At 40.7% G+C, this 13,383-nt stretch overlaps 1 protein-coding gene across 2 annotated transcripts; it reads right to left on the reverse strand.

Moving 5' to 3' along the window:
• Positions 1-527: 527 nt before the first annotated feature.
• Positions 528-12,649, reverse strand: mthfr (methylenetetrahydrofolate reductase (NAD(P)H)). 2 transcript variants are annotated; one of them, XM_088408354.1, is made up of 12 exons: positions 12,562-12,649; positions 10,960-11,219; positions 8,095-8,333; positions 7,855-7,965; positions 7,579-7,772; positions 2,462-2,712; positions 2,238-2,372; positions 1,953-2,133; positions 1,613-1,795; positions 1,437-1,538; positions 1,243-1,362; positions 528-1,176 (listed from the first exon to the last, which is right to left on the reverse strand). In XM_088408354.1, the coding sequence occupies exons 2-12, from the start codon at positions 11,205-11,207 to the stop codon at positions 958-960; spliced, it is 1,983 nt and encodes a 660-aa protein (XP_088264480.1). In that variant the 5' UTR covers positions 11,208-11,219; positions 12,562-12,649; the 3' UTR covers positions 528-957. The 2 variants fall into 2 exon arrangements, with proteins under 2 accessions (XP_088264480.1, XP_088264479.1); XM_088408353.1 differs by having other exon boundaries at positions 12,549-12,634.
• Between the last annotated feature and the right edge of the window lie 734 nt (positions 12,650-13,383).

A 13,383-nucleotide genomic window follows, 5' to 3' on the forward strand; every position in this document is an offset into this window, starting at 1 on the left:
ACCACAACCGGTCCGCGGACTGGTAACATATGCATCTGGTAACGTATGCTCTGTCTCGCTTTCTCTTTCTCTCGCTCACACGTACGCGCACACTCTTCCCTGAATATATTATTATACAGTATGGTGTAAAAAAAAAACAAAAACAAAACAAAACAGTCTTTTGATGTCTTTTTTTTAGACACACGACTACCATGTTATTTTGTGACGATGTGTAAAACGTAGTGTCATCTAGTGGCAAATTTGAAAAAAATGCAATATTTTACGGTATACTGTATACAGTACTGTGAGGTCAGGGGAAGGTGGCGTCCTTGGAGAGTAGACCGTGAATTATTGAATGTAGTAAAACACTGCAGCAACATATTTACAATTGCGCAGCAAATAATACCCCCCACCCTACTCGAGCCATGCAGGCCAGTTCCACCTGAAACTGGGGCTCAGCTCATTATGGGTCTGGCTAGGTCATTGCCACCACCCGACAAGATGAGTTTATTCTGCTGTTTGCAAAGTGAATAGACATGGATAATATACACATGCAAAACATTTTTATTATTTGGAAACAATGCCAGACATAAATACATTAAAAAATGTTTTTTCACTTTAATATGTAATACGTTTTCACTCACAACGGCCTTAGTTTGATTACCGTTAAAAACACTGTGAACATCTATTTCAAATGTCAAAATAAAAAGCTGAGCTCTGTAAACGGGGACTTAATAAAATACTAAGAACAACGACCGTTGGAGTAACATGAATGAAATAAGTGAAAACATGATGATAAAAGATTTTCTTTCTGCCTGTCCAAAATGTTAAAAATAGGAGAGAAATCAAATACTGACCAAAAAACATTGTGGAGTAAACATTTTCTTTCTAATAGCAGCGTTCCAAAATACGTAGTTCGGGAGTGCTTTTTTTGTTGGGTTTGGATAGTCATTCTGACCAGAACACATTCTTATTCCGTTATGATGACACTTCATGAGGGGCTGACAGCGGAGAAGCATCCAACTGTTCAAACATGTCATCGATCACCTGCCACAGGCAGTTGTCCAGTGGGAAATCATTGTCCACCAGATTGACCAGGAAGTAATTGTCATGAATATATTTGATGATCATTCGAGAAGGTGACTCGTCTTCGTACAGTTTGGCCCACTGCTCGATCCACAGGGCAAAGGCCTCATCCTGGGAGAAACACCAGCCCGAGCTTATTATGGGCAACTTGATCACTAACGCCGCACATGTAATTACCTTCCAGAACATAAAGCTGACCGGGTCCACAATGGTTGGCTGAACAATCTCCCTGCCGGGGAATATCCCCCAGGTGACAGCATTAGGTTGCATATCCGGAGCGTTGGTGAGGTTGCGGCCCTTGATGCACAATTTCAATGGTTAGGCATGGACCAAAAACACCGGGCAAAGAGAGGCTTTCTCGTCCGACTTACGTGCACGTTGACAATGTGATAGTTGACGCGGGGTTCATACTTCTTCAGTACTTCGAGTAGAGCCGACACATTTTCGCTGGATGTGAAGAACTCTAGATAGGCCTATTGGATTGAAACGATTGAGTGCGTTTCGTTTGAAGACGCAGAGGGTTGCAGCCCACGCAAAGTGCTCGTACTTTCTGAAAAACATAACCGCCGGGGGGGCCCCAGCCCACAATGGGGTCCGTGGAGGATTTGCCGTTGATGTTGGGCTGGGAGTTGATGGTGAGCACGCCTCGTCTGTTCACTTTCTCCAGTTCATCCTTCAGTAGGTTGGTTTCCTGGGCCAGAGGCTCGTCATTCCATGGCAAGCACATCACCTAATGAAGAGGAACGCTTAGCCTATTACTTTAATTACGCCTATGATTTTTCCACTTTCTTTGAGCCTCAGCATAGTTACAACCCCGTTAAGGTACCCCTCGATTTATTTTGGTAGGGATCAGTGGAGATGCAGCGAGGTGCTGGAAAAGGATCTACCTTGTGCCCCTTGCGATTTGGCTGAGCTGTGATGTAACAGGTGAAGACCTCATAAACACTGGCCTCGTTCTTCAGTTCCTCTCCCCACATCTCCAGCAGGGCATCTTTGGATGACTTGCTCTTCAAGTAGAACAGGTAGTAATCATTTAATTCACCAAAAGCTGGAGATGAGGAGTTCCCCCTAATAGGAGAATCGACAGCAGCATAAGCTTTCATCCGTTTCTGGAGCAGGAAACTTTTTTTTTTTTTCCTTTCAAATTTAAGGAAAAGTGTCAAACATCGTACCATCTGCCGTTTGGGAACTCATCCCAATCCTGGGTTCTGTAAATGTAACTCTTGGGCCGGGATGCCCAAAAGATGGGTCGCACGTCCTCCACCTTTCGCTTGGGATGTGCACTCACCGCCCAGGGAAGAGGCCGCCTGACAGAAAACGAGCTCTTCGGTTGGACAACCGCGCAGGCATAGCAAGATACTTGGCGTGATCTTTGCCAGTCGTGAAGATCCCTCACCTCGGGTCCTCTATCCAAAGGCCGAGCTGCCGGAGGACCTCCATGGTGGCCACCTCGCGATTTAGAGTGTAAAAGTGCAGACCGGGCACCTTGCCACTTTGCAGCAACACCTTGCACATCTCCACCGCCAGCTGGATTCCGTAGTTACGAATGGCCGCATCATTGTCTTTGATAGGCTCGATGATTTCCATGATCTCCTCTGGCACTTCCAGTTTTGACAGTTTGACCAGCTGACGCAGTGATTGGTAGCCCTGCGGACAAACGTAATCAAACGCTCACGACCATGTGACAAAATATGAATTCGCCTACAGGTTAAAGAAGAAACCGTTTTTTTTTCTTCTAATGGCAAATAATTCAATTGCGTTTGCTTGATTTTCTCACTCATTGCAGTATGATATAAAATGAAAAGCCCCCAGTAGAAACATTTTTGTGACAGCTTACTCCACATCCAGCCCCTTTACACCGTCTGTTCAAACAGATACAAAGTATCATTTATGGTCATTTACGTGGGGCTGGAAAGCTGACTTTGGATGTGATCTACTTTCTATGGATGTAGTCATTTATTTTTTGTTCATTTTTTAAATTTTATTTGATGAAAAAATGTACATAAATATAGGTTATTTTTTATTTTATGTGACTGCATTTTGTTTTCTTGTACTGTGTTGACCTTTTTTTCTACTAAGCTTTTTTTTCAATTTAGTGCAATAACAAGTGATCGACGAAGGTAGTGAGGCGAGCGCCAGGTCAACCGTATTCGACACAATGGACAAAACCATATTAAACAAGAGCAGCACTCAAAATGCTTTCATAAAAGGTTACAGAAAATTTCATCTGGAGAGGTTAAAACTAAAGGATTCAACTGTTCAAAAAACATGTGGAGTGAAGTAAGCACTACGTATAAGCTTCAAAATGTAGGGAACTTCAGAATACAGCAAGTTGCACAATTACTTCATGTAGTACCACCTACAAGAGGTCCCAGTGAGAAACAATGCAGTGGTGGCCCATCAGAACCAGCAAGGCCTTCTCTGCTGGCCTAACATAACCTGAGATCGTTATCATAATTATGATAAGTCAATTTCAATTTTTTATTATTTTTCCCTAAAGTGTGTGTGTTGCTTGTAGTTTTAGAGTTGTAGAGTTTTTGTCCAATCCGAATTCAGGAAGCTTGAGTTGCCAGGCTGTATGAAATCTGCCCGAAGCCTTCAGAATAAACAGTTCCGGGCATTTCTGCACTATGAGTGAACGGGCAGATAGAGTTAATAGACAGTTGCAATAGCCAATCAGATCACGAGGTGGCGACATTGAGGCCAGTGAGAAAACCTCACGTTGAACGTGACATGTACGCGCTCTGTGATTGGATACTCAACATGGGAGGCAGTGCTATTCAAGTCCACCAGCTTGGCTGTGACATATCTGTGTTCTGTGTATCCTTGGAGCAGGCATTTCCAAAGTCCGGCCCAATGGCCAAATGCGGCCCGTGGTCAATTTCCATCCAGCCCGCAGCCTCCGTCATAAAATCAATAATGTCTGACCCGCATGGAGAATGAATTAATTGGGCAGCAGCGCTGTTACGTGCGTGTGCTAATTGCTGCCATCTATAGGCTCAATTAGGAACAGCAAATTAGTATATGAGTACAGTGGGCCCCCGGGTTACGAACTTAATCAGTTCAGCGGCTACGCTCGTATCTCGAATTGCTCGTATAGCGGGCAATCCTAACCCATGTTAATTCTTGAATGCGTGCAACGCGCGCCGAAGCCTTAGGTAAATTAGGTAAAAACGACACACTGTATACATATATTAAAATTGAGTGACATAATCTGCTTTACACTAGCATTATATAATAAATACAATGGATTAAGAGCTTTTACCTTTGAAACGACGAGACTTGAGGTGGGTGTAAGCAGAGGGGGGCAGCGTCACCGCTCAAAGTTAACACGGAGATAGATATGCTATTGGTCTTACAGTGTTACAGTAACTCTTTCAGTCAGGGTGCAGATACTAAAACATCATCCTCTTATTTCTTTCTTTACCGCTGCTAGTAATTTTAGAAGCTATGTCTAACAGATAAAGTTTGCAAAGTCTTCACAACATTCCGTTTTTCACTAATTTTCTCTCCTTCCTTCCATCCTGTCCCATCAAGCTAGATAAAGGCGTTCGGCCAATAGCATATCGGCATTTCTGTGATTGACGTGTGACGCCGGCCAATAGCATCTCTGTGAGTGAGACCGGGTGACCTTAATCGACCAATAGCATATTCGCATCTCCGTGACTGACTGATAATTATTCGCACTTTTTTTTTAAACGGTTGGAATGTATTGACAATTAATTTAAAAAAAAACACACACATTTAAACCAATGACAATTCTTTGTCCTGTCCCATCAAGCTAGATAAAGGCGTTCGGCCAATAGCATATCGGCATTTCTGTGATTGACGTGTGACGCCGGCCAATAGCATCTCTGTGAGTGAGACCGGGTGACCTTAATCGACCAATAGCATATTCGCATCTCCGTGACTGACTGATAATTATTCGCACTTTTTTTTTAAACGGTTGGAATGTATTGACAATTAATTTAAAAAAAAACACACACATTTAAACCAATGACAATTCTTTGTCCTGTCCCATCAAGCTAGATAAAGGCGTTCGGCCAATAGCATATCGGCATTTCTGTGATTGACGTGTGACGCCGGCCAATAGCATCTCTGTGAGTGAGACCGGGTGACCTTAATCGACCAATAGCATATTCGCATCTCCGTGACTGACTGATAATTATTCGCACTTTTTTTTTAAACGGTTGGAATGTATTGACAATTAATTTAAAAAAAAACACACACATTTAAACCAATGACAATTCTTTGTCCTGCAATCGGCACATTTAATTTCATGTCAGCTGTTTTTCCCTTTAGCTGTACAAACACTACACTTAAATGGTAATATATTTAGACACCGTGAGTGAGACAGTCAGTGTGACGTTGTAAGACCAATAGCGTTCACGTTACTGCCACAAGTATCTACTGATGATTGACGATGTCGCTACTGTTGATTTTATTGACGCAATTAAACGAGAACATTTCTACATACTCAATGGCCGGCATGTCGAATTGCTCGGAAGGCGAGAGGTTTGCTCGGAAGGCGAGAGGTATGTTTGTAAGCGGAGGACAAAAATCTCCCTGATCCACGCTCGTAAGGCGAATTGTTCGTAAATCAGGGTGCTCGTAAGCCGGGGGCCGACTGTAATTGTATGAGCCCCCAACTTTCTAAAATGGCGACAATCAACAAAAGGAGGAAAGTTGACTGCGAGGCCTGACGGTTCAATGATGAGTGGAAATTGGACTATTTCTTTACTGAAATACCGAACAACTGTGTCTGCTTCATTTGGAAAGAGACAGTGGCTGTTTTTAAAGAGTACAATGTGAAGCGACATCACCAAACCAAACATGCTGACGTATATAGCAAGATCACAGGTAATGAACGCAGCGAGAAACAGAAACATCTTGAAGCTAGTTTAATCTCACAGCAGCAATATTTTACAACTTTTACCGACAGCTGGATAAGGACAAGTCCGAGAGATTCGAGCATTTGGTAAGAAAATGCTAAGCTTCTTCGGGTCGACGTATTTGTGTGAGAAGGCATTCTCGGTTATGAACTTAAATGAGAGCCGTGTGAGGACACGGCTACCGGACTCTCACTTAAAAGACATCTTGCGCATCCATACTACTGCCATACAGCCACACCAGATCTCAGTTTCACCCATCACACTCATGCGGACGAGTCATTTTTCATTTACGATCAATCTGAAAACCTTTTTTTTTTTTTAAACTTTTCACTCCAGAATAATAACCAATAAAATACAACTAAAAATACAATCAACATTTATAGTTTCTAATGTCATATTTTAAATGAGCCCTGCACTTGTTGATATGACTACTACTTGTTAATTTCTCTGTTATTGTGTTTACAATTTTTATAAATATTAAACTGGCATGGTGAGATATTTTTTTTGTTTCAAATGTAATTTGCACCCAAGAGTACATTTACTTCTGTTCAACTGTAACAAAAAAGTTCATTAAAGTGCTAAAAAAAGCGAAGTTAAGTGAATATTAAATTTCAATATTTAACGTCAATTCAATTTTGATATGCACGTTTCAAATGAACCAAAACACATGCTTAAGATAGCTGAAATTAAAATAAAAAAGCAAAAGTGAAACACAGAACGGCTCGCTGAAATGTATTTAAATTAATTGCCCCCTTTGCAAAAGGTTCGGACACCCCTGCCTTAGAGCATCATTCTCTGCCTTTTTTAAAGCGAATTAAAACATAACAGAACAGAAAAAAATATATATTGTTGGAACTGAAACTCACAGACAAACTGTACAACCGAGTCATTGAAGTCTTGAGGAAAGAAAGAAGAAGGGATTTATTGTTGAATTAAGTGTTTTGGGAGACATCCGTTTTGGTGAAGCATTTTATTCATGTAATTTTTCATTTTTAATATGTTTTTGTAATTTTATCTTCTTCATATTCAATTAATGGTAATTAAATAAACTGATGTCCTTCTTATATTAAACTGCGATTTGTGATTTAGCGTACAATCTTGTTAAAGCTTGCCTGCTCTTGGTGCACTTTGTGGACAAATAATTTTGAATTCTCTCTCTTTTTTTTTTTAGCTTTTGACAGTATCACATATGGTGACAAAATTGTAACAGCTCATCCGGGTTTATTGATGTTTAAATACTCCGAAAAATAGCCTGTGTTGTACATGATTAGGATGATGAAGTGCCCAGTAATGCGTATGTGTGCGTCTGTATATAATTTCTCTAGCCGTGGCGTCATAAATGATGGTATTATGGGGTGTATTTATTTGAGTTGGCCATCACTGAAGGCATAAGTGTGAAACGCACGGACCGCCAGTGATGTAATGTAAAACTAGTCAGGAATAATGAAGTACAGAAACCCACCTGACTCCTAACACTATGGTACTGACTAAAGTCTCTGAGAAAATAGCAATGCATTACAAAACACCTAAGAAAGGGACCTCTGCCATTGAACATTGTGAAATGAATTTTGAATTTTGCTGTCATTTGCTTTTTGGATGAATACGTTTTTTTAGGCGTTACCTGAATGGGGAAGATCCCTGGGAGGATTGGACACGTGATCCCAACTGCCCGGCAGTCATCAAGAAACTTCAGGTAGGTTTCAGCCCTAAAGAAGAGCTGCGTGATGACAAAGTTGGCTCCAGCATCCACCTTCTCCTTCAGGTGTCGCAGATCTGCCTCATAGCTTTCTGCCTCGGGGTGGCCAGTGGGATAACCTGCGGCACGCGCACATTGTGATCACTGACCAGTAAAATCAGGAAAAAGAGGGTACAACTTTTTTAGGAGCTCAGTCCAGACCTGCTACACATATGTCAAAGTAGTCATCAAACTCTGATCGGATGTGTTTAACAAGGTCGATGGCATAGTTGAAACATCCTTCCTCTTCCTCCCAATCTGCACCCACTGGGTCTGTGGATAAATTTGTCGTGCGCGCCAGCATTATTAGTCTATAACTCCATAGCTCATCGGCTCAAACAATATGCGTGCTTACAAATGTTCACAGATAAAAGCGCGAAATACATTTTCAGATTGCACTACCTCCCCTTAGAGCCATGATATTTTTCAGGCCCAGGTGCTTTGCTTTGGACAAGTAGCCGCTAATCTTATCCTTGGTCTGGTTGCAGCAGGTTAGGTGGAGGATGCTCTCCAGGCCACAATAGTTGACTGCCGTGCTGGCTATCATCATGGACGACGTTTCTTTGTCTGAACCCGGATCTCCGGCCGGATGCCATGTGATGTCGATGAAGAGTGGCCCTCCGGAGCCCATACGGTCAAACCTGTAGGAGAAATAACACGATTCAATCCAATACTCATGGCCTGAGTTTGAAACCGACCTATGAATTCCGATTCATGACAGATGTCCACCAGGGAAAAGAACCAATGTATTATTATAATACAAACATAGTCACACTTTTCGTGGGTGTGAATTTTTGTCATGTTTTTTCCCCCCCAGCAGCAGCTCTCTATGTAAGTAGTCGAACATAATTTTTAGCTCAAATTGCATCTAATGCCTTTATCATGGACACATTTGACCAAGTAAAATCCTTGAAAATTTCTGGGAGGGGGCTCTTGTTAGATTGATGGACCTAATTAGGGTGGTTGATGGTTAATTCTGGACACTTGATATTTTTTTTCTTACCACATTACATCCTTTATACATTTTTACAATTAGACATTTTTAGTTTGAAAGCACTTACTGCACTCCATTGTAGAAAAATGAGCATTTCAAATTTTAGTGGAGGTTCCCTCTGCTGAGAATGTAGTAGACTTACCATACATTTTAATTTATGACAATTTTCTAAAGGGGCAATTGGCAATCAAAGAAACTAGAACAGCGGTCACGGGCTAAGCCAAAATACGAACCACAACTTAATGTATTTTTAAAGCATGACATTGTATTATTTTGATTAGCTGCTACTTGTGTATGTATAATACAGTGGTACCTCTACTTAGGAAATAAATTTGTTCCCGAAGTCATTTCGTAACATGAATTTTTTGTAAGTAGAGCCGCTTTTTACATGTACAAAGTACATCATGTAGAGACTAATTTAAAACAAACAAAAAAAACCCTCCTGCACCCTTTAAATTAATCATATTAATTGTAGCGGTTGACAATATGAATGCAGTTCATTTGCTTACCTAACGCTGGCGCCGGTGTGTTGGTTGGGAGTGCCGATACCTTTTTAGGTCGTTTTATTTATGTTTTTACATTTCCAGTTATATAGGCATCAATGACAAGTCAACTGGAGCAATAATATTTGTTTTTGGATCATTTTTAGCATGTACGTTCACTTAAGTCCAGTTTGCTCTCATGCAAAGTGCTTGCAGTATGCGTGATGTTGTTCAACCCTCTCGCTAACGAGCTCACGACGACGACGTCATGTCTGGCATGTATATCTTTTTAGGTGAATTTGGACAATGCTAGCTGTAGTTAAAGTCACTTTTATGTAATGTTAGTCCTACGGTGTGATCTGTTGGTAGAAAGTGTGGATAAAACTGTAAAGGTGAAAAGTGCAAGACCACAGTAAACATTGATGCAAAGAACTTGTGTCTTTTGTTTTTGGACAAGCTGGCATATTAATAAATTGTAAAAATGTTGTTTGAGCGAGCGCTGGTGTCTCGTGTCTCATTATTGTACACCAACCAATTTTCGCCTTTCGTGTCTTGAATCTTCCTGAGTCAATATTTGTGCAAAGAGGCATTTCTTTTCGTAACCTGAATGTTTCAGAACAAGAGTTGATCATAAGTAGATCTACCATTGTATGTTGTCATAATCAGGAAATTGGTGGGAGGGTGGCAGACTAGCATGTCGTGGGTTCGTTTCTGGCACCGGCCTGCCTGTATGGAATTTGCATGATCTCCCCATGCCCCATGTGTGGGCTTGACCAGGCATTCCAAAAGATGCAGTGTAGGTAATTGGACTCTCTAAATCAGGGGTCCGCAAACTTTTTCATCCTAGGGCCAAATTACTCTTCTCAGATGGGGGGCCGGCTCAGTTTGAAACAAAGAGTATGACAATTGCAGAGATGCCTGAATATGAGTGTTTCTTGTTTTCCCTGTAGTATGAGGACCCTGCTCTAAATGGTCTTTAGTTGCGTGCAGATGGTTGTTTGTATTTATGTACCCTGAAACTGGCAGGCAGCCAGTGTGGGGTGTACCCCACCTAATGAACGAAGGCAGCTGGGATGCCTGCGACCCTCGTGTGGATAAGCTAAGCGGCTTTGATAATGGATGGATGAATAATCAGGAATGGTTAAAAAAAAAAAATGATGAGCAGTCATTTGAATTACATAATCACTAATTGAAATTTACAAAATACGTCAGCTGTGCGAATTTCCTTTTCTATATATTTCTGTGGTGCACTGAAATTGCGGGCACCAACCAGCGCTGTAACTTACTCGGAAATCCCAAATGGTTATCAAGCTAAAAATTTCCCCATGTAGGAATGCTGCCAACATGAGGACCACTTTGGCATTGCTGCTAGTTGCGTTTTTCAAAAATAGTAACTAGGGGCTCATGAATGTTTCTTATTATAGCCACAATGTCACTAAGTGAGCATCACTGAAGACACATGCACACCAAAATTAAATAGCTGAAAAAAGGTTTATTAGTAATGACAAAACACTGATGTTAGTCAAATCAAATATAAATTCAAATGTGTAACATGACAGTGTATGAAAGAGTGGGACCTGAGGTTTATTATAATCAACAGAGTGTAAAACCTTTTCTTTTTACACTATGACTAAAAGGAAAGTTAAAATGTTACATTCTTGAAGTCACCCGTGCAGCATATTTCATGGCTTCTTGACGGTGACAGTTGGCGTGCCAAACTCTCTTGATGTGAAAAGTGCTTTCTTGCAATCAGCCATTGCAAAATACTGAATAAGGATCCTAAATGCATACCTCGAGATGAGATTGACTGCGCCCGGGGCTGTCCGAGGGGGAAAGAACTCTAGCGAGAACCAGCGGTCCCCGGACTCGATCCTCCTCCTCATCTTGTCCCGCAGCCTGTCGGAGCGATCTGCATCCAGTACCGGTGTGGAACACCGGGAGCTCTCCTTAGAGCTCTCCCCACCGCTGGTGCCAGCCCCGCTGGAGTCACTCTTACATGACTGCCAGCTGCCGTCTGCTTGTGGAACCTGGTTCACCATGACGGGATATGTCTTTAAAGAAACACAGATGTCCATCACAATATTATTATGGTACAGAAACATTACCTATGAAAATTTGCTGCATTTACTGTTTTTCGTTTCATTTCCAGTGGTGAGAAATAATAAAGTACAAGTACTTTGTTACCGTACTCAAGTACTTGACCTCTTTGAGTAGGCCTTTTTAGGTACAATATTTATTCGATGTATGAATTTTTCTGACCGGTGTTTACTTTTCCCGCCTAACCTTGAAAATATATTGGAATATGACAGTACATGCTGCTGGGATGTTTTATAAAATAAGATTGCTTACTTTTCTAAATACCTGCAAGATCTTAATAGAGCAAAGTGAAGTCAACTGTGATTGGGATCTTGCTGAATTGAATTATTGAGTTTTAACCAGTTAGGAAAAAACTCACAGGGAAAAGGGGCACCAAAGATGAACGCAAACCATGGATCATTAACAATTTGGAGAAGCTTGATAATCCCCAGCCATAGCCTTAAAGAAGATCAGTTTCTTAAGTTAAAAATTCGGTCATCTGGAAGAAAAAAAATAAATCTTTTCAGTTACAAGTATCCACTCCCCTATGCATGAGCACTGTGCACGTTTATAAAAGCAGGGCATTATTTGATGTCTATAAACGTTATTTGTTTGTTATGACTGTTTAAAGTTAGCCAAGACAGTATAACTGGACAATCATTTTTACGTTCACTGAAGGAAAGGAGTTGAATCAGTATTTCAGATTTTTTTCAGTCTGTTTTTCTTTCTAACGAAGGGGACTTGGTTAGAACTTCGCCCTTTCTACTTGAACATTTTACATAGCCTATAAATTGCGATCACTGCGCTATTCCAATATAAGTAGAAATTTTGCAGATCGTCAACCAAGCACCAGCACAGCGTTTAACGTCTTCCTAAAAATAAAAAAATAAAAAAGTTTTCAAACCTCAAATTATAACAAAGGAACTAATCGTGCTGCAATTTGCCAATCGTGGACAAATCATTTAGTTAATCCGAAAAACGAGCAAGCGCTGGGCGAAACACCAAACCCCTTTTCTCCAAATGCATTAGCTTCGTTGTAACGGAGCGTGGTGAGAACGAAAAGAGACCCATTCGTATCACTTCACTCGGCTGGCCACATTAAAGTTTTCGGCATGCAACGGGAGACGTAATGAAAGTTCATGTGCATGTGCTAGCAGCTTCTGATGTTGCATAGCTAGCAACGTCACACGTAACTGGCTGTGGCTACGTTCGAATTGACACCAAAACACAAGATGTATCAGATACACTCTAAAACCGGAAGATTATATAAATGAAAGCTGGGTCAAGGTAGTTGGTTCTCACACTTTTTTTTTTTACCCCAGTTGCCCCGCTTTGTGTTGCCGGTGTCCCAAGATTCCCACGATGTTAGTGGGAGGGCAAAAGAGGCTACACGCTGTACAGCGTGGACGTTGGGTGTGGGGTAGAGGGGCACTTGGGAATTCAGTGCATAATATAAAACGTCCGTTAGATGGCGCTGTAGGCTTGACAATGAAATTCAGCACTGTTTTCGTTCACCTCGCTCAGTCGGATATTCGGATGCGCTAATAAAACATGTTGATGAAATCAAACTCAAAATAATCTGTTGTATCCTTAACATTGATTGTATATAAAACTAATAAAAAATATAGAACTATAATAAAATAATTGCTTAGATGTACCATTAATAAATTATCATCCCTGTCGAAATTCAAATGTAAAATATTTTCGACACATTTAAGTCATTATTTGACAGTTTCACTTATTCAGATTAGTAAATTTAAAAAATGTATTAGTACATTAAAAAAACTGAAATGGTTTCCCACTGGCTTAAAAGCATAATCATCCAACAAACAATTAAGTGTTTCCTAAATATCGTATGTTTTATGTCCAGATTCTCGTTAGCTGTATTTCCCTCCATTGATTCCTGTTAATTTAATCGGCAAATATGAAACGAAAATGTTCCAATCCATAGCAATTGTGCTACTAGGACGATTTATTCAGATAACGTTTACACAAACATTTGATTGTTGATTTGTTAATGATTTCATCATGTTTTTCTTTGAGTAATTTAATAGTGCTTGTTCAATCGATGTTCGTATTGAAATAAATACCCGATTTCCTTTGTTTTCATATGTCTAACTATTTTTGGGGTATTTGCGA

Source organism: Hippichthys cyanospilos, chromosome 2 (assembly GCF_059441005.1).
Source record: "Hippichthys cyanospilos isolate Australia breed blue-spotted pipefish chromosome 2, RoL_Hcya_1.0, whole genome shotgun sequence".
NCBI classification, from domain to species: Eukaryota; Metazoa; Chordata; class Actinopteri; order Syngnathiformes; family Syngnathidae; genus Hippichthys; species Hippichthys cyanospilos.